Source organism: Papio anubis, chromosome 3 (assembly GCF_008728515.1).
Source record: "Papio anubis isolate 15944 chromosome 3, Panubis1.0, whole genome shotgun sequence".
Lineage (NCBI taxonomy): Eukaryota > Metazoa > Chordata > Mammalia > Primates > Cercopithecidae > Papio > Papio anubis.
Window position 1 is genome coordinate 98,256,433 of NC_044978.1, and position 26,563 is coordinate 98,282,995.

Genomic DNA, 26,563 nt, shown 5'->3' on the forward strand with positions numbered 1-26,563 from the left:
ATTAACCAAGTACCCTAAGGGGCAAGTTTTTCAGACATGGTCTTGCTTTCAGCCTTAGCCTGGTCTGAAACCACTGCTCCCCTTGAAGCCCTTAGGAAACCCCATGAGCCCCTCACATTTTTCAAAATTCCTTGGCACTGAAAAATGAAAGTTTCCATAGTAAGACACAAATTGAATAAGATGCACAAGCCTCTTGCATAGTTAAGATTCTCTAAAGTAAAATGGTCTGCACAAGGGTGCGATTTCCAGGAGTTTAGCAAAGGAGCTCTTCCACTGAGCACACCCCAAACCGCTGGGAACTTTGTGACTCAAATCATCAGCCCAAAACAGACCATGGAAAACCTGGTACCTAACCCAGAGGAGGAAAAGAGAAAAAGCTATTATTCTTAAAGAGTATCTATATCTATATCTATATATGCATGTATAGTTGCAAAGTGAATAGGGGAAATCGAGTCATCTATTTGGACAGTTTAGGTCTGTAAAAAATATCCTGCTATTCAGCAGGGTACTTTTTTTTTTATTGCCAGTCTCCATCAGTGGGCTCCAAGCCTTCTTCCTGGGGCTGAAATGATGTCAGGGATTGCCTAGATCCTCCAGTCATGAACAATAGTGGGCTGGGGTGAGCCTGAGTGTCTGCAAACCTTGTGGTACAAAAGTAGTTACAGCTGAGCTGCCCCCTGTTAAGCCCTGAGACTCCTTAATTGTTGTCACAAGATGTTGGATTAGCACATTTCTGGAATAGCTGTCTGTTTACACTCCAGAGACCCACCGTCCACTAACCGCTTTCTAATTGAATTCTAATCACATTCAAATAGCTCAATAACCAGCCTCAGCTGCAATTCATAAAACTTTAATTGCCATCCATAAATCCTGGGCTCCCCAGAGCGGGGCATCCCTACAACCCAATTACACTTCTCTAGCAGGCAAGAGAGACCATCACAGAGATGGAGAGGGGAAGACAGAGGATGGAAAGACACAGCCGTGCCTCTAGCTAGCACTCTCCTGGATTTGGGCACCTTGTTCTCTCAGGTGGAGGGAGTCCTGTCTCTAAGTTTCTTAGCACCATCATGAACTCAGGATTGAAGTTAGCTGTTCTGGAAAAAGGATCAGACTTGTAGCTATTGCCCAACCTCATGGCCCCAACCAGATTTTCTGCAGGGGGAAATGAAGAGAGAAAATGGCCACCTCTGCTGCCTTGCCTTCTCCAAAGATTAATAGTCCCAATAGCTTGGCAGCCACCCCTTCTCAGGTAGTGAGGGGTTCGCAAAACTTCCATGGACCAAAGAGATTTCCCTTACAAAGCCTCTTCTGCCAATCAGAGGCAAGATTCCCTGGGTGGCTGAATTCTCTTCATCCTTTTTAGGTTCTTAGGATGCAGAGGAAAGAGTGCTTCCTGGTTAGCCTTGCTAAGTTGCCCAAGATTGGTAAAAATGAGGGGACAGGAAATCCTCAGACCCAGAGCGAAGGTCTATCTAATCCCTGCTCCGTCTTTAAGAGGGCTTGGTGTTTGAGGTCCTCCCTCCAAAATCTTCAGGATGGAGTTTGTAGGGCTGCCCTGGAATGCCATGGTGTTGACTATTTGGAAAAAGAAAAGGATGACTCTTCAACATCTCTCTCTCTCTCTCTCTCTCTCTCTCTCCCTCTTTCTCTCTCTGCGGAAGTGGGAGGCGCCGATCAGAAAGGGAAACAAGGAAGGGTCGTTGGTCTGAGTGGCCCCAGGAGGGCCCCAAGTACAAAGCCACTTTAGACCTTGTCCAACATCAGCGTGAAAAGCTTGACGGCTTCTTAGCTGGGAGGCCTCACTGTTCTGCGCCGGACTGTCCTGAACCAACCACCTGAATGACCTCTGCCAAGTCCAAAAGCTGTGGACAGGGATAGGTGTAACCGTGGCCAGAGCTGCGCTCAGGGACTGGAAGACTGCCAGTCCGCCGCCCGCACAATCCTGCTCCAAACCGCAGGCCTCACACTTCACCGCGCCGCAGCCACCCCTACCACAGAGGAGCTGGGAACACCGAGCATTCCTATTAAAAAGGCCTCCAAGTCCCCACCTGGTACGCTCTGCGGCGGGGCGTGGGTAAGAGTTGGGCTGGGGCCAGAGTAGCGAGAGGGGGTGGGATGGAGGATGCAGCGCTGTGATTTCTCGGTAAAGCGTGGAGAAAGAGGGGGAGGAGGCCGGCCTCCCCGGGAAATTAACAAAACCTACACTTTGCAAAGTCTCCCCCATCCCCCTCCCCCGAGTTCTTCCCCGCCGCGCGCCCGCCCCTCCTCGCGGCTTCTGTTGTGACTCGGGCAGCCTATCCCGAGGGTGGGGAGCTGCCGAGGAGCCTGAGCCGAGCGGTATTCCGCAGCATCACGTGCCGGGGTGGGGGGCTATAAAATACCCGAGCCGGGGCGCCGGGCGGGGGACGTGAGGACCAACCCTCTCCGGGGACCCCTTTGTTCCCAGCCCAGACGCCAACACCTCTGCGTCCCCAAGGGCTTCACTGCCCGTGTGTGCCCGGCTTCCAGGGCAGAGCTTAGAACACTAGAGGAGAGGGGTCGCCGCGACCCGCCGGGGCTTCCAGCCACCAACCCCTCTCGACATGTCGCGTTCCTTCTATGTCGACTCGCTCATCATCAAGGACTCCTCACGGCCTGCGCCCTCGCTGCCTGAACCGCATCCCGGGCCGGATTTCTTCATCCCGCTTGGCATGCCGTCCCCGTTGGTGATGTCCGTGTCCGGCCCCGGCTGCCCGTCCCGCAAGAGCGGCGCGTTCTGCGTGTGCCCTCTCTGCGTCACTTCGCACCTGCACACCTCTCGGGGGTCTGTGGGCGCCGGCAGCGGGAGCGCAGGGGCCGGGGTTACCGCGGCCGGAGGCAGTGGGGTGGCGGGGGCCACAGGGGCACTGCCTCTGCTTAAGAGCCAGTTCTCTTCGGCTCCTGGGGACGCGCAGTTTTGCCCGCGGGTGAACCATGCGCACCATCACCACCACCCGCCGCAGCACCACCATCACCACCATCAGCCCCAGCAGCCTGGCTCGGCCGCGGCGGCGGCAGCAGCAGCAGCGGCGGCAGCCGCCGCGGCGGCCTTGGGGCACCCGCAACATCATGCACCTGTCTGCGCCGCCACCACCTACAACGTGGCGGACCCGCGGAGATTCCACTGCCTCACCATGGGTAGGGCGGGGTCTTGGGGCACCTGTGCTCCACGGCTTTCGCGCTCCTGGGGCAAACTTTCCACCTCCAGTGGAGGAAGTGGGAGCCCGAGGACAGGGTGAAGAGGGAGGAGGGGCTTTTAGTGTAACTGTAGAGTCGGCCACAGAGGTTCCACGAAGGTGGAAGTTAGTTTGCCAGCTTCTCCACTCAGCCTGGTGCGTTTTACTCCTAGTACTAGGTGCTCGAGTATTGCCTTATTAGTATTGGGGCCTTAGGGACTTCGAATGTCACCCCGGAGAAACTGGAGGTTAACTGCTTGGGGTTTGGGGTGGGTGTATTTGAACCCGTGTGGCATCCCCGCGTCGGGGCTGGCTAAAGCGTTTTTACGTTTTTGGCCAAGCCTGCGCGCTTCTCCGCTAGGCTCAGAGAGACGATCAGATAGTGCAAGCCCCTATCCCTCTTTAATCCTGTGACTTCGCGTCCTGTGCATCGAAGACCTTTATTTGCTTTGCACGTCTCTCTTCTTCCCCGTTAAGCAACCACGTGCCTTGAAATGGGAAAGAGATACAAATGTTCGGCTGGGCTTCCCTGAATGGGTCCCTGAAATGCTTTCTGGTTAGCACGTGGGGTGGGAGCGCCTTGCCCGAGCCTTACCTCTCGACCCTCTCTTCGCCGGTCCGCAGGAGGCTCTGACGCCAGCCAGGTACCCAACGGCAAGAGGATGAGGACGGCGTTCACTAGCACGCAGCTCCTGGAGCTGGAGAGAGAATTCTCTTCCAACATGTACCTGTCTCGACTCCGGAGGATCGAAATCGCCACTTACCTGAACCTGTCGGAGAAGCAGGTGAAAATCTGGTTTCAGAACCGCCGAGTGAAGCACAAGAAGGAGGGGAAGGGCACGCAGAGGAACAGTCACGCAGGCTGCAAGTGCGTCGGGAGCCAGGTGCACTACGCGCGCTCCGAGGATGAGGACTCCCTGTCGCCGGCCTCTGCCAACGATGACAAGGAGATTTCCCCCTTATGAGGAAGAGCCTCCTCCCTCACATCCCCCGCTCCTGGCAGACCAGGCAACGCCAACCTTGGGGCACCCAGGGGCCCAAATCCTTGCTCCTTGCAGTGGTCCCCTCTGGAGAAGAAGCGAACCTAGATGTTCTGGAATGGACAAGCTGGGCCTGAACCTTCGTGTCTCCTTCTTGACCTGTTTATCTGGGGCTCCAATTAGAAGTTATAGATTGTTTTATAAAAATGTAAATAACTTATAATTCAACTCATTCTCATCATATAACAGAGGAAAAACAGGGTTTGTTTAAGTTTAACACTGTATGGGGTTTTTGAAAGCTCATGTCATTTCCCCATCCCTACTCTCTTTCAGAACCCGATAAGAATACAGGGTTTATTGATTATTTTCTGTTGTCGTTATCAAACAAAAATACCCAAGTTGAAAATAATTTAGAAAATTAGACCCTGTAGGTCTTGCTTTCTGAAATTTCACCTGAGGAGAATTTAAAATCTAAGTCACTGGAAGTCCCTTTGTATGTGAATAGTTTTATATAAAATTTATATTTATATTTATTTAAATAAATGAAACAAAAACCAGAGTTTTACATTTGTGGTGTTTGCTCTCCCTATCTTCTCCTGCCCCCTCCTCCAATGTCTAGAGAAAGGCATGTACGGGAAAAAGCTGTCTGAGGACTTCAATGAAAATGTTGAGTAAGAACTTGGTAATGTGGGTCTCTTGACTGTGGGAGTTTGTGGCTCAATAGGTTTTCTATGTAACAGAAACTCTTTCCAAAGAGACACCTTTAGTCATGATGGCATCTACCAGGTAGTGCCTCTCCATCCTGAAAATAGGCAACCTCCTCACAGTTGATGGGACAAATCATTCCATTTAGAATGGCACTGACAGTTAATGACAGGTAAACCTTTAATTAGCAAGGAAGGGTGAAAATCCCCCATCTAGTATTTGTTTTCTTCTTTCTACTTCCTCATTTCTCTCAGTACGAAACTTGAATTATGTGAAGGAATTTGTAGAGTCAGAATAGTTTTAGGAAGAAAACAATCCATCAAACAGGTCAGAAGCAAACAGTGGAAACTTAAAAATGATGCTGCAAGCAAAATTAGAGGGTTTCCCTCAATGTCGAGAAAACAAAAAGTCAGGGACGGGAAGTATTCTGTTCAAAGATTTATAATCTCACTTTTTCAAAGCAGCCCAGAGATGCCTTTAGATCTGTGAGTTTTGGGTTTTCTTTTCCTGGTCTCCCTAACGTTCAGTCATTTGGCTCCCTTCTAGTCCCCGCCCTCCCCCCAACCCCTTCCCAAAGCCTAGCAGAATCACTTTCTTTAAGCCTGGTCCCAGATAATTAATTCTAGCTCTTCCCTCTGCAGGGCAACCTGGCTCTCTCCTCAGTGCAGCCTGGGATTGTTTTCTTAGGGAGAGAAGTGAAGAAGCTGGAAACAGGAAAATGAAGAGGTCTCATTCCCTGCAAGCTGAGCCCCACTAATCCTCGACTAGTGTAATTTCTGATTAGGTTCTATAAAGATGCCACCCAATAGGTTCAAGCCACAGAAGTTAATGACAACACACATACACAAGGGCTTTAGGTCTGATTTACTTGAGGCCGGTGGGACTGAATCTCACCAGGTGCGGCTGGGGTTCTAAAATTGGCCACGGTTTTTCCTGAGTGTTGTCTTTAGCACTCACACACACACAGAGTAGGCTCAGAAGGAAGATTCCTCTTCGTTCCGGCAAGGGACATAGGGAGGAGGGCCCGCACTGCGTCAGGCTGACAAGGGAGCTGCAGGGGCTTTGTGCAATGGGCTGAGCTCTGTCCTGCATAGAGGTCCCAGACAGCCGGCTCACTACTGCCCGGCCTGGGAGGCTCAAACCTCTGAATCTCTTTCCTCCCGTCTCTCATACACAGAGCTCCGGGTTCTTCACCCTGCCCGCCACGAAAGGGAGGAGGCGTAGGCCGGCTGCCTTTCGAAAAGATCCTGTCTTCCTTCTTCCGAAGAAGCAGGTCTCTCCGCGCGCGAGAACAGAGGTGGGAGGAAGGGAGTTTGCAGGCGCAAAGAACAGGAGTTTAAGCAGAGTATTTCCACCCGGGAAAGTAAGAAGCACAAAGAGCTCCTGCTGCAGCTCTTTGCGCTCTTGCCCAAAGCTAAGCTTCCTCTGGGCTGTGGGGAGACCCCTCTGGTCCCTGTCCCATCTACCCAGCCCGGCCCCTCTGGGGCTCCGCGCTCGGGCTTAGCCCTCCCCTATGTCCATGACTAGCCCCGATCACAGTTCTTAAGCTTCGCCCAGCTCTGGGCTCCCGGCTCGCAGGCCCTGAGGAGCCACGCACTTGGAACACCTGGTACCGTGTGCGGTGGGCCCAGCTCTGCCATGCCGCAGATAGCCGCAGCGCCAACCCCGGTTAGATAGTTTGGATCTGCCTTGGATGGCCCCAGCACCTCTCGCTTCGATCTTTGGGGAAGTTCCCTAGGGAAAGGAGAATAAACAAAGTATTTGTGTCCAGAGCCAAAAAAAAAAAAAAAAAAAAAAAAAAAAGTGGGGGTGGAGAGCGATACCTATTTCGATGTTGGAACACTCTCCATAGAAGAAAAGGTTCTTCAAGGTTCCCAGGGAGGTCTTCCTTCTAGGACATCCGATGTAGAGTGGACTTTTTTGGTCACTTTCAGAAGGGAGTATGAGGTCTCCCACTGTGCTAGAACAAGTTTTACATGTTCCCCTATCCCCACTCCTCAAAAAATATCAGTGATGTTTTTGAAGTTTTAAAATCAGAATAATGCTCTGGTATTTTGGAGTCGGTCTGATTCTAAAGACCAACAGTTTCACTTTAGTTTAAGAACATTTAAGCCGGCCGGGCGCGGTGGCTCACGCCTGTAATCCCAGCACTTTGGGAGGCCGAGGCGGGCGGATCACAAGGTCAGGAGTTCGAGACCACGGTGAAACCCCGTCTCTACTAAAAATACAAAAAAATTAGCCGGGCGCAGTGGCGGGCGCCTGTAGTCCCAGCTACTTGGGAGGCTGAGGCAGGAGAATGGCAGGAACCCGGGAGGCGGAGCTTGCAGTGAGCCGAGATCGCGCCACTGCACTCCAGCCAGGGGAACAGAGCGAGACTCCGTCTCAAAAAAAAAAAAAAAAAAAAAAAAAAAGAACATTTAAGCCAACCCTCAGAAACTCACATTCTCAGCTAAATAATCTTGATATCAAACACCCATTTAAGAGGAAAGTTTAAGATGTATGGGGTCACCCTTGACAATTTCTCCACCTGGGGAAGCACTAGATACTAGTTTTCAATATGCCCCACTTGAAAAACAGAAACAGAACTCTGTTCCCCCCGGAGCATGACCTCTTAGAGAGGTCATGGAAAGAAAGGAAGAATGGAAAGAAAGAGAGTGAAAATGAGAATTAGAAAGCAGGAACTTGCTCCACCAAGAGAAAATCAGTGGGTAGCACCAGCTGTGAGTGTGGTTGAGTCCATCTTTTTGAGAGCAAGTCTCACATTAGCTTTAAACAGGAAAAGAGCTGGGGGTGGAAGGCAGAGTGGAGAGCAGGAAGGGTGACCTCTCACCCATATGCCCTGGCCCAGGCCAGACATTCAGAGCATAGATGAGGAACAGAGACTTTTCCCCTTCACTCTCCCACTCAGCCACCAACTAATGCCTAAGGCCAAGGGCCTGATACTGATAGCAAACTAGGTCAAAAGAAAAATGACCCAGTAGGCCATCCTTAGGGTGTCAGTGGGCACGTATGATGGAGACACTGGTGCCCATAGACCTCTTTTCCTCCGGGGTCCTTATTCTGAAGTGGTCATCATAGCTAAGTCCCTTCCCCACTCCCCTAAAGCATATCTAATAATTTTAGGAGAGACCAAAAACTTGGGGATGTGAAGTGTTTGATATCTGACCTCCCCCTCCATCTCCTCATTGCTAACCTCCCCAGCTCCACAACGCCCCACCAATTCTGTCCAGTTATATCTGGTAAAGATTAGAAATGCAGTTTGCTTGGCCCACTCTAACTGTGGTCAGACAATTGCCAGAAAGGCGGTGGTTCTAACTAAAAGCGGTCACAGAGGCACCAGGGTGTTTGTATGTGCATGTGTGTAGTGTGTGCATGCATAAGGCACGTGTGTGTGTGAGAGAGACAGAAAGGGTCCATTGATGGTAGTGATGTAGATGGAAAAGAGTAATTTTTAACCAGGGTTTTTTTTTTTTTTCCCCCCCCCCGAGATGGAATCTCACTCTTCTCCCAGGCTGGAGTGCAGTGGCGCGATCTCAGCTCACTGCAAGCTCTGCCTCCCGGGTTCACGCCATTCTCCTGCCTCAGCCTCCTGAGTAGCTGGGACTACAGGCACTCGCCACCACGCCTGGCTAATTTTTTGTATTTTTAGTGGAGATGGGGTTTCACTGTGTTAGCCAGGATGGTCTCGATCTCCTGACCTCATGATCCTCCCACCTCGGCCTCCCAAAGTGCTGGGATTACCGGCGTGAGCCACCGCCCCTGGCCTTTCTTTTTCTTTTTGCTTCCCACTTATACCTTTCCTGCAGGTTCCACTTGCTTTTAATGGCACTCCTTGAGAGATTTCTTTGAGGGAGATGGGGAGGTACTCAGTGTTGGGTTGTGGGGAAGAAAAACAATCTGAACATGGAGGGGAGACATGGAGAAGAGCTCTGGGGCAGCCTTACGGGTGTGAGAGAGGGGAGAATGACACTCCAATAGAACCTATTTGCTAGAGGAAATAGGGTTTAAAGGAGCAATCACTCCTTTCAAAAGAGCTCCTCCCATCTTCTCCAAACACAGCCCAAAGCTGTCCTAGAAGATGAATGCAGCTCAGTGCATCAAAGCAATTGTTCCTATTTTCATTATTCACAGGGAATCTTTGAATGTACCTGTTAAGGTGACAGACCTTTTAAAAGGGAACATTTTTTTCCATGCAATTAAATGGTGCATTTATTAGGCGTCTATTAACATAATTCAATATAAATCTATTTTATAAATCTTTAGGCTCACATTACTGAAAATCGAGCTCTTAAAAAATGCCCACATCTCTTCCCTAAACTACATAGAATAGAACCCAAAAACTTGCTATTCTAAGGCAGCTAGAAATATCAAAAGTAATAGAATCCTTTGTATTGTCTTTTGTTAATGGTGGGGGTATGAAGAAAAGGGGCAACTTGTCTCATAGAAATTCTACAAGGACCCAAGGCTTCTATATCCAACATCTGGCACTTGAGTGGGCAACACAGGCTGGAATTAAGGGAAAGGCCGAAGAAGCACAGGACCTAAAGATGTCTCTTAGAATCAGACTTGAATCAGAACTCAGATAAAAAAAAAGATTAGCAAAACTCCAACTTGCAAAGAAATTTGGATTCCAGTTTCTTCTGTTTGGGAAAAAAAAAAATCTGAGGCCCGTGAGACCTGTAGTGCTGCTCCATGTGGCAGTAGATATCCTTGTCTGTTGCCATAGCCAGACTACTTATTCTCAAGTGTACCCTCCAAAATCCTGGGCATCCCATTGTCTCTGAAAATAGCGTTTTGTGCTCTCTTACACTGATGTCAATGCCACCCTTCGGTACTGGGCACTGCTTTTCTTCAAGCTGAACCCTATATTTTCCTGAACCCTTGCTGTATCTTGGTTGAGCCTTCTAAATCCCAAACCCAGGAAGGCCCCAGGGGCTCCCCTAAGTGAATCCTAACAGATCGGAAGTCTATGCTATGTGCTTAGGAAAGTAACTAGTTTCAGATTAATGAAGCAGTGACAATTTCAATCTGCTTAAAGGCGGAGGTTGGCACTGCCCAGGACTGAGCGTGGGGAGCTCGCCAGGCTGGGCTTTATATTGTCCCCTTTTCTGAAGAGCAGACAAAGATGGATAGAGAGACATTGAAAAGCAAGGGGAGTATTTCAAACAGTCTCATAAAGCAGGCTGTCACTTTAAGACAAGAACCATAGTGCTTTGATGACTTTGTATTAGCTGCACCATTTCAAATGGGGACTCAAGTCTCTAGCGAGAGGGAGGCAAGGGGAGAGAGGAGAGAGAAGATGTTGTGTGTGGTGTGCGTGTGTGTGTGTGTATGTGTGTGTGTGTGTGAGAGAGAGAGAGAGAGAGGGAAAGAGAGAGAGAGAATGTAGTAATATTTAGCCTGTGAGCACCGTAGCGAAACTAATTCTAGGCAACTAGTTGGATTCTGAAGTTCAAGGAGAAACCACCCACAGCAGGTGCAGAGCAAAAAAGGCAGGTGGGAGTTGCTCCCGATAGGAAAGAGCTCCCTGCCTGAGTGGCAGCCAGCTCCAAGAAGCTGAAGCCAGCATGGTCTCAGTTTGCTGGGAAGGGATGGAGCAGGGTGAGAAGCTCTGCCTGCCCCAGACCTTGAAGGATTATAATGGAAATTTTTGAGAGTGTGAAAAAGAAAGAACAGGAAGGAGAGGGAGTGCATGCTTTTGGAGACCTCCTTCACAAACCCTAATTTAGATTGTTTGGGGTCAAGCAGCAGCCAGCCACCTTCCTCCTTTCCTCCTTAATTAATTAATAAGAATGATTAATTATTAAGATTTTGAGTGTCAGGGCTTCAAGATGCGTTTGGCTAGAGGCTGATAAGTTGCTTAAGTCATACATGTAGTTTTAACTCGGGATAAGGGAGTTGAGACTTAGAGGTGTGCTTGCTGTTATTCTGGTGGTTTTTTTTTTTTTTTTTTTGGCCTTTGCATCTGCTTCCCTAGTGATTTGTCTCTGCCTGCATTTCTCTGTCTTGTCTCCATCTCCTTCTGCCTTGATATCTGCCCTCTACCCCTACCCTTTGTTCTCCTGGCCGTTTTCCCCAACCAGTCTCCCCTGGCCATGGCTCAAACCGCCTAGTCCCAGGACCCTAGCTCTCCAGGGAAAGAGGAGGATGCTAAAGCTGCCATTCCTACTTGGGTCTCTACTTCGGGCACAGGCATCTTGGAATCCCACTGCATCATCGGTGGCGGGAAGTGGGTGGGCAGTAATGTAGTTTCACCCGCTGGATAGAGAGTTATTGACAGCTTAGATTTTTTTTTTTTTTTCCTGCCTGTCAAAAATTTCTTTCTCTTCCTTTTCGTCTCTTTTTTTCTTTTTCTTTCTTGGATACGGGAACCAGGACCACGAAACCGGGCAAGCTTTGAAGGCCGGCGAAAGGGCTCCCCCGTCGGTGGCGCTGGAGGGAGAAGCGTTTAGTCACTGTTTCATTAGGCACTATTTGAACCTTGCAACATGTGGTAATTTCTGGGGCAAGCTGAAAAGGGGGGATTATGTAGGAGGGACACAAGGAAATTAGCCAACGGTTAATTTAACTCGTTTTCTGCTAGACTTTTCGATACATTCCTAATTGACTGAGGGGCAGGTGAAGCTCCCGCCCCATGCAGGCTCATTCACGGTGGGAATAAATGGCTCTTTCTCAACTCACACTGCTCACAATATATCATCAGGGAAAAGACATGCAATGAATATGTTGATTTTTTTTATTAATGGAATTACACCCTGCCATGCAGGTGTGAGGGTAAAAACCTATACTGCAATGAAATAAGATTAACAATGAAATTAGAATTTTATTAGCTTTATATGTCACACAGACCTGGATCGGAACTGTCAAAACAAGCAACAAGAAAAGGTATTCTGAACGCAGCACTGTCAATCAACCAGGAGAAACGAGCAGCCCTGGTACCGAAATCATAATCAACTTCCAGTTCTTCAGCGCCTCACTTGGGCCTTACGTGGGAAGCAAGTGGGTGGAGGACCCCGCGTGGGCAAAGGCCTGGTCTCTGAACCTGCAGGTAGAAGATGAAAAACACCACCTGGGTTCGGTAGACCTGGCCTAGAAGAGGCTCCGGTCCAGGCTAGAAGGGCCTGGATGGCCCGAGGCCTCCAAGATATCAGATGAACTGGCTGGACACCCGCGGACTGAAGGCCATATTTCGCGTCCTCCAAATCAGCTGCCTAGGGCTGGCCGTGACCCGAGGGAATTGGAGAGAAAAGTCCAAACGCTGAACGAGAGGCGGGGGAGGGCGCCCTTTGGAAACCGCCCTGGGTTTTGTTACTCCAGGGCCCCCGGAGCTTCGGAGCAGCTACCTGGGTCTGGCAGGCGCAGAGGTACCCTATGCAAATGGTTCACTATTAGGCGAGAAAGAAATACTTCAAATGGCCCTTTGTAACCTTCTATAGAAAATCGAGGTATTCTGCATGACAAAGCACAATTAAGCTTTCTATTCAGGAGTTCTGCAGCTGGTAGCCCATTGGGAAAGTGGGAGGAAACGCGAATATATTAATAGTGTGGCGAAAGTTTTTTGTGTGCGTGTCCTTTTCTAGGTCGGGGGTGGGGAGGGGCGGTGGGTGGACGCAGAGGGGAGGAAGGCTCAGCCTTGGATCCTTGCCACCTGAACAACGTCGCCTCTGCCCACGTGGAAAGCTTCGCTTGTCTAGCAGCCGGGGTTCTAAATGGTCGCCGCGATCTAGCAGGGCGAGGAGGACCCCGCGGGCACCAGAGTCCGGGCCGGACGGGACATGTGCCCAGGCCTCGCTTCCTGGCCCTCAGTGAGCTGGGACGCCCTTGAACACCGGCTCAGGAAGGAGGCTTCCCAGCCGGTGCGCTTCTCTCGGGCGCCAGGGCAGGGATGGCTGGTGGTGTGCACCAGAGAGCACGAGGATGAGGCTGCATGGGAAAAAGATGTGGGAAGGACAGAGCCAGATTATCCACTCAGCTCCAATTTTCTCTAGGCTCCACTCACCCCACAGTTTAGGTTCGCTTCCCAATTGTTCATTTGTAGAGTCTACAGGGAAATTTTTTTTTTTTGCCTCTGAATAAATAAAGGGCCCTTAAAACCAACTCTACTGATTATCCTGTTTTCCCTCTGGATCCATTTCACCCTCTTCTGCCCTGCTGGGTGCTCTCCAGCACTGACCTTTGTGGATAGTATTAGTTCCTTTATCAACTGTGTCACTGGCAGGCGCTTGCCTCTGGCTTCCATTTGCATTTGGTGAATAAGTGGCACTGCAAATAACCGAACAACCTGAGGATAGAGAAGTGCAGGTGTATTGTTTCTGAGAATGCTGTATTGTTCCAGTTCTGGCAGTTGCTGCTTCTCTCTAGAAATTCTTTTTCTCTCTGAGAGCCTATTTTCCTAGGCTCTGGCTTTTAATCAGACTCCCCCTGTGCCTTCAGGTATGAAGTGGAAATGCCTTCTAGTTTCTGCTAGTCCCCTGGGTGCATCAAAATTCTTATTAGTTCCATTAGCCCTACACACATCTCTGCAAATGTCTTTAATAAACCTTTGTTGAAAAGTGTCTTTAATAAACCTTAGCTCACATTGGTTACCTGGCTCCTGATCAGCCATGTTATGTTTAAGTCTATCCCTTCTATAACAGCCAGGTCAACAGTCACCCTACTTTTGCTGGGACAACTCCTGTGAGAGGAACTCTACCCTCTAGCCCATTTCATTTTCAGACAACTTTGACCATTAGAAACTTTCTTGGGTTGGACTAGAATCTTCATTCAGTATTTTTTATCCATGGGGTCCTATCTAGTTCTTTCTCCATGGAACTTCTAAGTGTCTGTCTTCTCCCTATTCCCAACTGTGAGGTCATTCATGACAGTAACTGCATCTTTCATCTCTATATCCTTAACATTCATCACAACGCCTAGCACCTACTAGTAGATGCCCAGTAAATGCTAGCTGGGTAAGTGCATCATCTTTCTTCCAAGTCTCTACCAGTTGCATCAATCATGGAGCACTTAGAAACAGCTATGACGAAATATAGCTTGAAGATGGGATATAGCTATAGGTGTGTGTATACATGTGATAAACATATGTAAATAGTTATATAGGCTAAATATCATGTACATAAGATGAATTTATTGAGAAATTTCTGGAGACAATCTACATGCTTTACCATTTACTAGCAGTGTGACCTCGGGCAATTCACTTCATCTCATCTATCCTAAAATAAGGATAATTAATAGTTGAGAATTAAATAAGGATGTTGATAGTTAAATAAGGAAATAGATGTGAAGGTATATAGCTATTTAGACAAAGTAGCCAGGGAAGGTCTAACTGAAAAAGTAACTTTTGAATAGAGACCTAAAGAGAATGTGGGGAACTGATCACATGGCTTGCTGGAGCAAGATAATTCCAGACAGAGGTAGCAACAAGTGCAAAGGCGTAGGTGGGAACATGTCAGAAATAGTTGGGGAACAACAGGGAGGGTAAGTGACTAGCACAGAGTGAGTGCATAGGGGTAGGGAGGGGGAGGTCAGAGTGGGCATGGACTGGGTTCTGTAAGTCATCAAAAGGACTTTGGCTTTTGAGTTAACTGGGAAGCCTTTTGAGCAGAAGATGTGCTCTAACTTATGACTAATCATTCATCAGGATGAATTCAGCTACTGTGTTGAAAGTAGACTTTCAGTAGGCCAGGTAAGAGAAGCAGAGAAGTTAAGATGCTGCTAAATTTATCCAGGCAAGAGATGATGGTGGCTTGGATCATGGTGGTGGTAATCGGAGTGATGAGAAAGACTGAATTCTTGGAACTGTTTTAGTAGAAGAGTGGCCAGGATTTGCTGATAAACTGAATCCAAGGAGTAAGAGAAAGAAAAGGGTCAAGGATCATACCCAGGTCTTTATCCCTAGTATCCATGAAAAAAAAAGTTATCATTAAGAAGAATGTAGGAGGAACAATTTTAAGATATATTGTTTGAGATCACAATTAGACATCAAAGTGAGGATATCACAAATGCAAATGAAAAAACAAATCTCCAGTGAGATTTAGACTAGATAAATAAGTTAAGAAGTCATGAATATGATGATGATATTAAAGTCCTGTGACCAGGTGAGCTGACTAGGGAGAGTAAAAAGCACAAGAAGCTTAAGGACTGAGCAATAAATAACTCTAACATTTTACAAGTCATGAAAATAAGTCATGGAGATGAGAGATGAGAAAGAACTAACAGAGGAGAGGAGAAATAATGAGGTGAGGCCCATGATTACCTTAGCTTACTGCCTGGAGAGAATTTCTAGAACATAGCACAGGGAGAGTAACTCAAACAAAGGTTAGCAATCTCCTTGAGTTGAGGAGACAGAATTAAGAATTAGAGAACAAGGTGTCTAGAATTCACAGAACACAGTATTTATGCAGGAGAAAACTGCCTGGGAAGAAAACTCTAGCTTTTTGCCCCTTTCAGACATTCAAGATGTTGAAGCAAGGATGTGGTGGGTCCACTGGTATGAAATTCCAGATTCCCTTGGGTCTTGTAGTGGGAACTATGATCATGTATCATCTCTGTGACAGACAGGGATCAAGGGACAGCTGAACAGACTTCCCACTGCTGGTGTGGATGCTATGGTAATGGCCACAGTAAAAAAAGGCAAACCAGAGCTAAGAAAGAAGATACATCCAGCAGCAGTCATTCAACAAAGAAAGTCATACCAGAGAAAAGATGGCATGTTTCCTTATTTTGAAGATAATGCAGGGGTCATAGTAAACAATAAAGGTGAGATAAAAGTTTCTGCCATTGCAGGACTCGTTGCAAAGGAATGTGCAGATTTGTGATCCAATGCCGGTAGCATTGCATGATTCTCCAGTATATTTCTAAAAAACTTTAAAAACCTGTTAAAAAGTAGCACCCAAAGAAAGAAAGAAAGCTCTAGAAATCTGCAGGGAGTTCCCTTCAAGTTTTCAGCTGAGCATTGATTAGTACTTGCATATGAAGAACCTACCTGGAGGCCAGAGAAAGAACACTGAAAAGGAACAGGCTGAACAATCCGTGGAGCTCATGTAGGCCTGAGAATAGTTTGTGTTCCCACTGAGCAGAAAGGAAAGGCCTCCTAACATACAAGGGTCATTTAATTCGAATATAATACTCAGAAGAGTACTATCTTAGTAACAGAGAATAATTAGCCCCAAATTAAAGACGACTCAGGTCTCACCTAACAAAGCTTAAAGGCAAGCCTCAAAAAACAAAACAAAACAAACAAACAAACCATTTTCAAGTAACCTAAGTTCAAAAATATTTAAAAGAATAAAAAATAAGACCCTAGAATTCAAGAAAGTATAATTCACAGTAAATATGTACCAGCTATTCAATTTGAAAATATTAGGCATGAAAAGAAACAGCAAAACACAACACAATGAGAAGAAAAATCAATTAATAGAAGTAGACCCCTAAATGACATGTTTGGTAGAATTGCAGACAAGGACATTAAAACAACTACTATATTTGAAATTTGTCCCCATATATTCAGGAAGGTAGAGGAAAACATGAATATGGTAAGAGGAGATCCGGAAGTTATAAGAAAAATACTCAAGTAAAAATTATGGAGCTGGGTGCCATGACTCATGCCTGTAATCCCAGCACTTTGGGAGGCTGGGGCAGGTGAATCACCTGAGGTTAGGAGTTTGAGACCAGCCTGGCCAACATGGCAAAAACCTGTCTCTACTAAAAATACAAAAATTAGCCAGGTGTGGTGGTACATGCCTTTAATCCCAGCTACTCAAGAGGCTGAGGCAGGAGAATTGCCTGAACCAGGGAGGTGGAGGTTGCAGTGAGCCAACATTGTGCCATTGCACTCCAGCTTGGATGACAAACAAACAAACAAATTATGGAATTGTTAAATACAATGTCTGAGATGAAAAGCATATCAGATATAATTACAACAGTTATACATTGCAAATAATGATTAATGACATAAAAAGTATAGGCATAGAAACTATTCAAAACACAATATAGTGAGACAAAAGAAAAGAGGTGAAAAGAGGCTGGCATGGTGGTTCATGCTTGCAATCCTGGTACTTTGAGAGGCTGAGGCTGGCAGAGTGCTTGAGACCAGTTGTTCAAGACCAGCCTGGGCTGAAGATAATGAGACCCTGTGTCTAGAAAAAAAAATTAGCCAGGTGTGGTGGGATGCACCTGTAGTTCCAGCTATAGGAGGCTGAAGTGGAAGGGTTACCTGAGCCCAGTGAGGTTGAGGCTGCAGTGAGCTGTAATTAGGTCACTGCACTCCAGCCTGGGTGACAGAGCAAGCCCCTTGTAAAAAAAAAATGGAAAAGAAAAGAACTGAGCATCAGTGAGCTGTGCTAACATCAAGTGGGCTATACATGTTACTGGAGCTCCAGAAGGCGAAGAAAGAGAAATAGATAGCAAAAAAAATTTTTTTTAGAGAAATCACAGCCAGGCTGGGTGCAGTGGCTCATGCCTGCAATCCCAGCACTTTGGGAGGCCAAGGTGGATGGAACACCTGAGGTCAGGAATTCAAGACCAGCCTGGCCAACATGGTGAAACCCCATCCTTACTAAAAATTCTAAAATTAGCTGGGCATGGTGGCACATACCTGTAATGCCAGCACTCAGGAGGCTGAGAGGCAAGTGAATGGCTTGAACTCAGTAGGCAGAGGTTGCAGTGAGCTGAGATTGCGCGACTGCACTCCAGCCTGCACAACAGAGCAAGACTCTGTCTCAAAACAAAAACAAAAACGAAAACAAAAAAAAGAGGAGAAATCATGACCAAAATTTTCCCAAATTTGATCAGCCCATGAATGCAAGAAGCTCAACAGACCCTAAACAGAAGAAACATGAAGAATACTGCACCAAGGAACATCATAATTAAATTACTTACAACTATAGATACGGAGAAAACCTTTAAAACAGCTAGAGAAGAAAGAACATACAGGGGAACAAAAGTAAGCAGCATGCAAATAATAAATAAATAATAAATAAAGCATGCAAGTCATAAGACAGTGGCTTCTATCCTTCCTCAAAGAATAAAGCAGTCAACCTAGAATTCCAACTCAGCAAAAATATTTTTCAAAACGAATATGAGGATGTAGGAGGAAGAGGATAAGAGGTGGCAGGGGGAGAAATGGGGAATGACTACTAATGATTGTGAAGTTTCCTTTTTTTTTTTTTTTTTTTTTTTGAGACGGAGTCTTGCTCTGTTGCCAGGCTAGAGGGCAGTGGCGCAATCTCGGCTCACTGCAGCCTCTGCTTCCCAGGTTTAAACAATTCTCCTGTCTCAGCCACCCGAGTAGCTGGGACTACAGGCATATGCCACCACACCCAGCTAGTTTTTGTATTTTTACTAAAGACAGGGTTTCACCATCTTAGCCAGGATGGTCTCGATCTCTTGACCTTGTGATCAGCCCGCCTCTGCCTCCCAAAGTGGTGGAATTACAGGCATGAGCCACTGCGCCCAGCCAAAGTTTCTTTTTCATGTGAGGAGAATGTTCTAAAATTTATGGTGGTCATGGTTACACACTCTGTGAACCACAAAGAAACATTGGATTATACAATTTAAGTGGGTGAATTGTATGACAAATGAATTATATCTCAATAAAGCTATGTTTTAAAAACAAATATGAAATAAAGACTTCTTCAGACATACAAATGCTGAAAGAATTCATGATCAACACACCATCACTACAAGAAGTGTTAAAGGAAGCCCTTTAGGTAGAAGGAAAATGATATCAGATGGAAATCTGTATCTATCCAAAGAAATAAAGAGCACTGCAAATAATAAATATGTGGGTAAATGTAAAAGATGTTTTTAAAAGATCTCTTTTAAAGATAATTGAATAGTTTAAAGCAAAAATAGTAATGTATTGTGGAGTTTATAACATACAGCTGATATTTTTTTTTAAACTTTTTTAAAAAAATTAGAGACTGGGTTTCACTATGTTGCCCAGGATGATTTTGAACTCCTGGACTCAGGCAATCCTCCCGCCTCATCCTCCCAAAGTGCTGGGATTACAGGTGTGAGCCACCGCGTCTGTCCCAGCTGATTCTTTTTAGTCATGATAGTTATGTTCTGAAAGTTGTTGAAAACGATGAATTAGTGAACACTGAACGTTGTTCACAGGGGAAATACAGAGTTAGATTCTGTAAACCTCTGGTCACGACACTTTTGTCAAGCAATCAACACATAACCTTGTTTTATGTGTGTCTCTATTTACAGACAGCTTATGTAATATATATCATTGATTTATTAACATGGAGCTCACAGCCGACAGCACTATGACTCATGCCTGAACAAGGCTCATCTAACACACACATAAGGCACATCCATGTCTTCTTGTACTAGGAACACCAGATACAACTTTACAATTGCCCCTAGGAGCCATTTTTTTTATTGTGAAAAATATATACGGCATAAAATTTACTATTTTAATTATTTTTCAGTTTACAATTCAGTGCCATTAAGCATTTTTATGTTATTCTGCAACCACCACCACCACCACCATTATCCATCTCCAGAACTTTTTCATCTTCTCAAACCAAACCTTCATACCCATTAAACAATAGTTCCCCTGTCCTCTGTCCCTTCTGCCCTGACAACCACCATTCTACTTTTTGTCTCTATGAATTTGAGTACTCTAGGTACCTCATTGTTCTGTGAAAGGGCTGTATGTGCAAAGAGGTCCCCAAATACCAAAGAAGCTGAGAAATCAAGAAGGAGGCAGACAAATACAGTTTGTTGGTATGAGATGATTTATCAGGGGAACTTATGGACAGAAGCATGGTCTTAGGGGCTGCAAGACAGGTAAATCTTAGCACTGCAACCTCTCAGATCCTTGTGGAGGCTGATGTCTTGGGGGAAAAGTATCAATAGATGTGCTCTGGAAGGAATGTGTAGGTGCTACAGGAATCCCAGCCTATGATGTTTCTAACAGCATTAAGGGTGGTTTTGGAGGAAACTTACAATGACTAGCTGTTCCTACACAAAAAGTAATGACAGCTAGACATTATGGAGGCATTTTTGGACTCAGGGTTAGTCAGAAGTCACTCTTGTTCCCACACTCATATATGTGGAATCATACAATATTTGTCCTTTTGTGACAAGGTTGAATAATATTCTCTTGTATGTATATACCACATTTTGTTTATTCATTCATTCATTCATTCATTCACTGATGAACGCTGGGGTTGTTTCTATCTTTTGGTTATTATGAATAATGCACTAATCACAGTGTGATATGAACACTGGTGTACAAATGTCCCTTTCAGACCTTGATTTTAGTTCTTTTGGTATATACCCAGAAGTGGAATTGCTGGATCTTATGGTAATTCTATGTCTAATGTTTTGAGAAATTGCCATACTGTTTTTCATAGCAGCTGCTCCATTTTACATTTTTCCTCAGCAATGCACAGAGTTCCTGTTTCTCCACATTTTCACCAACACATTATTTGTTGTTGTCATTTTTAAAAATAATAAGTAATAACCATTCTAATGGGTATATGTGAAGTGGTATTTTATTGTGTTTTGTTATTCATTTACCTAATGCTTAACGATTTTTTTTTTGAGACAGGGTCTTGCTCTGTCGCCCAGGTTGGAGTGCACTGGCATGATCTTGGCTCACTGCAACATCCACCTCCTGGGCTCAAGCCATCCCCCACCTCCTGGGCTCAGCCTCCTGAGTAGCTGGGACCACAGGCATGTGCTGCTATGCCCAGATAATTTTTTTTTTTTTTTGTATTTCTAGTAGAGATGGGATTTTACTATGTTGGCCAGGCTGGTCTTGAACTTAGGCCTCAACTGATCTTCCCACCTCAGCCTCCTAAAGTGCTGAGATTACAGGCAAGCCACTGCACCTGGCCTCGTGTTGACCATTTTTTAATATACTTATTGGCCATTTGTATTTTTTTGAAAAGCATTTATTTGAATCTTTTGCTCATTTTAAAATCAGGTTTTTTTTCTTGGTCACTGTATTTTAAGAATTCTCTATATATCTTATATATCAATCTCTTATCAGATATATGACTTACAGGTACTTTCTCCCATTTCACGGATTCCCTTTCACCCTGTTGATAGTGCCCTTTGATGCACAGAAGTTTTCAATTTTGAAGAAGTCCATCTTGTCAATTTTTCCTTTTGTTGCCTAGGATGTTATATCCAATAAATCTTTGTCAAACCCAATGTCATAAAGCTTCTTCCCTATTTTTTTTGAGACAAGGTTTTACTCTGTCACTCAGGCTGGAGTGCAGTGATGTCACCACAGCTCACTGCAGCCTCTACCTCCCAGGCTCAAGCGATCCTCCCACCTTAGCCTCCTGAGCAGCAGGGACTACAGGCGTCCTCCACTATGCCTGGCTAATTTTTGTATTTATATAGACACGGGGGTCTCCTCATGTTGCCTGCACTTGTTTCAAACTCCTGGGCTCGAGCAATCCACTCTTCTTGGCCTCCCAAAGTGCTGGGATTACAGGCATGAACCACCACGCCCAGTTTAATGTTTTCTTTTAAGAGAGTTTATAGTTTATATTTGGGTCTTTGATCCATTTTGAGTTTATTTATTTTAAAAATATTTTTTAACTTTTTTATTGTGGTAAAAAACACAACATAAAATATATCTTAAGGTACTGGGGGTTATGACTTCAATGTGTGAATCTGAGGGGACCCACATAATTCAACCTGTAATGGCAAAATTTGAGGAAAAACTAGGTTTCTATCCTTAGGCTGTGTTGATTTCAGCAAACCAAAGTGATATTTAAGCAAACATTCTTAAATTATCTGATTGATAAACATAAAGCTCTTGAGCAAATACGAGCCCAAAATACAAAATAAACAAACAACTCTGCCCCTTTTGTCTCACAGCATACTTTATGATCTGTGTAACTGTGTTAGCCCCTTCCAACTGCTACTTGATTTCTCCCACAGTATCCAGAAGGGTCACTGAGCCAGGAATTTCTGTATATCTTACTTATACATGTGCACTAAAATAGGATTTTTAAAATTGTGGTTAAAAAAAATCATAAAAGTTATCATATTAACCACTTTTTTTTGAGATAGAGTCCAGTTCTGTCACCCAGGTTGGAGTACAGTGGCGTGATCCTGGCTCACTGCAACCTCCACCTCCCAGGTTCAAGCAATTCTCCTGCCTCAGCCTCCTGAGTAGCTGGGATTACAGGTGCACACCACCTTGCCCAGCTAATTTTTGTATTTTTGGTAGAGCTGTGGTTTCACCATGTTGGCCAGGCTGGTCTCAAACTCCTGACCTCAGGTGATCCACCCGCCTCGGCCTCCCGAAGTGCTAGGATTACAGGCATGAACCACCACGCCTGGCACATATTAACCATTTTTAAGTATACAGTTCAGTAGTGTTAAGCATATTTACGTTGTTATGAAATAGATCACCAGTACTTTTTCATCTTGCAGAACTGAAATTCCATATCCATTAAACAACATCTTCCCATTTTCCCTTTCCCTCATCCCTTGGTAACCTCCATTCTACTTTCTATATCAATGAATTTGACTATTTTGGATACCTTATATAGGAATAATCACACAGTGTTGTTTCTTTCATAACTGGCTTGTTTCACTTAGCATAATGTTCTCAAGGGTAATCTACGTTGTTGCATGTGACAGGATTTCTTTCCTTCTTAAGGCTGCATAGTATTCCATTGTGCATATATATCACATTTTGTCTATTGATTCATCCACTGATGGACATTTAGGTTGCTCCCAACTCTTTGCTATCGTTAATAGCGCTTCTAGATACAGGGGTTTGCAAATCTCTCTTCAAAACACTGATTTCAGTTCTTTTGGAGATATACTTAGAAGTGGGATCACTAGACCATATGGTAGTTCTGTTTTAACTTTTTTTTTTTTTTTTTTTTTTGAGACGGAGTCTCGCGCTGTGTCACCCAGGCTGGAGTGCAGTGGCGCGATCTCGGCTCACTGCAAGCTCCGCCTCCCAGGTTCAGGCCATTCTCCTGCCTCAGCCTCCGAGTAGCTGGGACTACAGGCGCCCGCCACCACGCCCGGCTAGTTTTTTTGTATTTTTAGTAGAGACGGGGTTTCACCATGTTAGCCAGGATGGTCTCGATCTCCTGACCTCGTGATCCGCCCGCCTCGGCCTCCCAAAGTGCTGGGATTACAGGCTTGAGCCACCGCGCCCGGCCTTGTTTTAACTTTTTAAAGAACCGCCATACTGTTTTCCACCATGGTTGTACCATTTTACAGTCATACTAACAGTGTTCAAGGGTCCAAGCTTCTCCATATTCCTGCCAATACTTGTTATTTTCTGGGGTTTTCTTGTTTATTCTTTCTGATATTTGAAGAGGTATAAAGTGATATCTCATTGTGGTTTGGATTTGCTTTTCTCTGATGATTAGTCATGTTGAGCATCTTTTCATATGCTTGATGGTCATTTATGTATTATCACTGGAGAAATGTCTACTCAAGCAGATCCTTTATCCATTTTTTTCACTTTTATTTTAGGGTCAGCAGTACATGTGCAGGTTTGTGATATAGGTAAGCTGTGTGTCACAGGAGTTTGGTGTACAGATTATTTTGTCACCCATATAATCTGCATAGTACCAGATAGTTTGGCCATCCTCACCCTCCTCCTACCCTCCACCCTCAAGTAGACCCTGGTGTCTGTTGTTGCCTTATTTGTGTCCATGTGCACTCAATGTTTAGCTCCCACTTATAAGTGAGAACATGCAGTGTTTGGCTTTCTGTTTTTGTATTTGCTTAGGATAATGGTCTCTAGCTCCATCCACGTTGCTGCAAAGGACATGATTTATTTATTTATTTATTTTATTTTATTTTTTGAGACGGAGTCTCGCTGTGTCGCCCAGGCTGGAGTGCAGTGGCATGATCTCAGCTCAGTGCAACCTCCACCTCCTGGCTTTAAGTGATTCTCCTTCCTCAGCCTCCTGAGTAGCTGGGATTACAGGTGCCCACCACCACACCTAGCTAAGTTTTGTATTTTTAGTAGAGATGGGGTTTTACCAAGTTGGCCAGGCTGGTCTTGAACTCCTCACCTTGTGATCTGCCCGCCTCAGCTTCCCAAAGCGCTGGGATTACAGGCATGAGCCACCGCACCTGGCCATCTCATTCATTTTCATAGCCACACAGTATTCCATGCCTTTACCCACTTTTAAAATGGGTTATTTGATTTTTGTTGTTGTTGAGTTGTAGTTGTTGATATATTCTGGATCCCTTATCAGATATAGGATTTGGAAATATTTTCTCCCGTTCCATAGGTTACCTTTTCACTCTGTGGATTGTGTCCTTTAATGAACAAAAGTTTTTCAGTTTGATGTAGTTCCATTTGTCTTTTTTTTTTCTTTTGTTGCTTGTGCTTTTGGTGTCATATACAAAGGAAGAAATCATTATCTAATCTTTATCATTATCCAGTGATCTCCACTAAATCATTGCCAAATCCTACATCATGAAACTTTTCCCCTATGTTTTCTTCTAGGAATTTTATAGGTCTAGGCCTCATGCTTAGATCTTTAATCCATTTTGAGTCCATTTTTGTATGTGGTACAAGATAAAGGTCTTATCTTTATCTTTGTTCTTTCGCATGTGGACATTCAGTTTTCTTTTTCTTTCTTTCTTTTTTTTTTTTTTTTTTCCAGACAGAGTCTCACTCTGTTGCCCAGGGTGCAGTGCAGTGGCATGATCTTGGCTCACTGCAAGCCCCACCTCCTGGGTTCAAATGATTCTTGTGCCTCAGCCTCCTGAGTAGCTAGGATTACAGATGTGCGCCACCATGCTCAGCTAGTTTTTGTATTTTTTAGTAGAGATGGGGTTTTGCCATGTTGGCCAGGCTGATCTCAAACTCCTGGCCTCAAGTGACCTGCCCATCTCTGCCTCGCAAGTGCTGAGATTACAGGCATAAGCCACCATGCCTGGCTAGAGTTCTTAATTTTAATGTAGCTGAATATATATGTGCCTTTCAATCTTGTTTAAGAAATAATTCCTTACCTTAAGGTTATAAAAATCTTATCTATTGGGAGAATCTGACCCAATATTTCAGGTTCTTTCTATTTTCCCTAAGTGTCGGCCAGCTAAGAAATAAAGAGAAAGAGTATAAAGAGACGAATTTTACCACTGGGCCTCCAGGGGTGACATCACATATCGGTAGGACCGTGATGCCCACCTGAGCTGCAAAACCACCAAGTTTATATTAAGCATTTCAAAAGGGGAGGGGGTGTATGAACAGGGAGTAAGTCACAAAGATCACATGCTTCAAAAGGCAAAATAGGAGAACAAGATCACAAGGCAAAGGGCAAAATTAGAATTACTGATGAGGGTCAATGTTCAGCTGTGCATGTATTGTCTTGATAAACATCTTAAACAACAGAAAGCAGTGTTTGGGAGCAGAGAACTGGTCTGACCTCAAATTTACCAGGGCAGCATTTTTTCCCCACCCTAATAAGCCTGAGGGTACTGCAGGAGACCAGGGTGTATTTCAGTCCTTATCTCAACTGCATAAGACAGACACTCACAGAGCAGTTGTTTATAGACCTACCCCGAGGAATGCATTCCTTTCTCAGGGTCTTAATTATTAATAATCCTTGCTAGGAAAATAATTCAGCGATATCTTTCCTACTTGCACATCTGTTTATAGGCTCTCTGCAAGAAGAAAACTATGACTCTATTCTGCCCCACCCTGCAGGCAGTCAGACCTTATGGTTGTCTTCCCTTGTTCCCTAAAATCGCTGTTATTCTGTTCTTTTTCAAGGTGTACTGATTTCATATTGTTCAAACACACATTTTACAATCAATTTGTACAGTTAACGCAATCATCACAATGGCCCTGAGGTGATGTACATCCTCAGCTTATGAACATAACAGGATTAAGAGATTAAAGTAAGACAGCTGTAAGAAATTATAAAAGTATTAATTTGGGGAACTGATATATGTCCTTATTAAAATGAAATCTTCACAATTTATGTTCCTCTGCCGCGGTGCCAGCCGTTCCCTCCATTCGGAGTCCCTGACTTCCCGCAACAATTACCCTATAACGTTCTCTAAGAGAATTCAAGTTTTGTATATAATACAGTACAGATGGCTTCTTTTGTGTATGGTATATGATAAATATATGATTTTCTTTTTGTTTTCGTAGCCTATTGTCCCAACACCATTTACTGAATAGTTCACCATTTTTGTCATAAATCAAGTGTCCACATAAGTGTGGGCCTTTTTTTTCAGGCTCTCGATTTTGTTCAGATGATTGCTTTGTCTATGTGAACTGATACTAAGCTGTCTTAAGTACTATGTCATCCATAGATGACATATATTATGATGACTTATCATAATAAGTCTTGCTATCTGACAGGGCATGTCCTCACTCATGGTTTTTTTTTAAAAATTCAGGGCTATTTTAATTATTTTGGGGTCTTTTATCTGTTATATAAATTTTAGAATCAGCTTAAGTTACTCAAATATTCCTTTTGGGATTTTTATAGGAAAAGCATTGAGTTTGTAGGTAAATGTGGTGGATGTTGTGATGTGTACAGTGTGTAACTGTATAATTATATACATTGTATAATGCTAAGTGTTCTCCTAACAATGCAGTGTGTTTCTCCTTTGTAGTCTTCTTAATATCTTTTATTTCTAGGTACTTATATTTCTTATTGCTATTGGGAGTTTTATCTTTGAAAATTTGAAATCATTTTATACTTCTAAAGGCGT

At 44.8% G+C, this 26,563-nt stretch overlaps 1 protein-coding gene and 1 pseudogene across 1 annotated transcript; both read left to right on the forward strand.

Annotated features, from left to right (window-relative positions):
• The first annotated feature begins 2,268 nt into the window (after positions 1-2,268).
• GSX2 (GS homeobox 2) lies at positions 2,269-6,647 on the forward strand. The gene is made up of 2 exons (XM_021939149.2): positions 2,269-3,156; positions 3,819-6,647. The coding sequence occupies exons 1-2, from the start codon at positions 2,583-2,585 to the stop codon at positions 4,157-4,159; spliced, it is 915 nt and encodes a 304-aa protein (XP_021794841.2). The 5' UTR covers positions 2,269-2,582; the 3' UTR covers positions 4,160-6,647.
• A 5,854-nt stretch (positions 6,648-12,501) lies between these two features.
• Positions 12,502-15,717, forward strand: LOC108585965 (annotated as a pseudogene).
• Positions 15,718-26,563: the final 10,846 nt, after the last annotated feature.

Bases quoted from the DNA above. Each gene is read 5' to 3' on its own strand.
- GSX2 (XM_021939149.2), top strand. From the start codon at position 2,583: ATGTCGCGTTCCTTCTATGTCGACTCGCTCATCATCAAGGACTCCTCA. The intron at 3,157-3,818 runs GTAGGGCGGGGT...GCCGGTCCGCAG, and splicing joins ATTCCACTGCCTCACCATGG to GAGGCTCTGACGCCAGCCAG.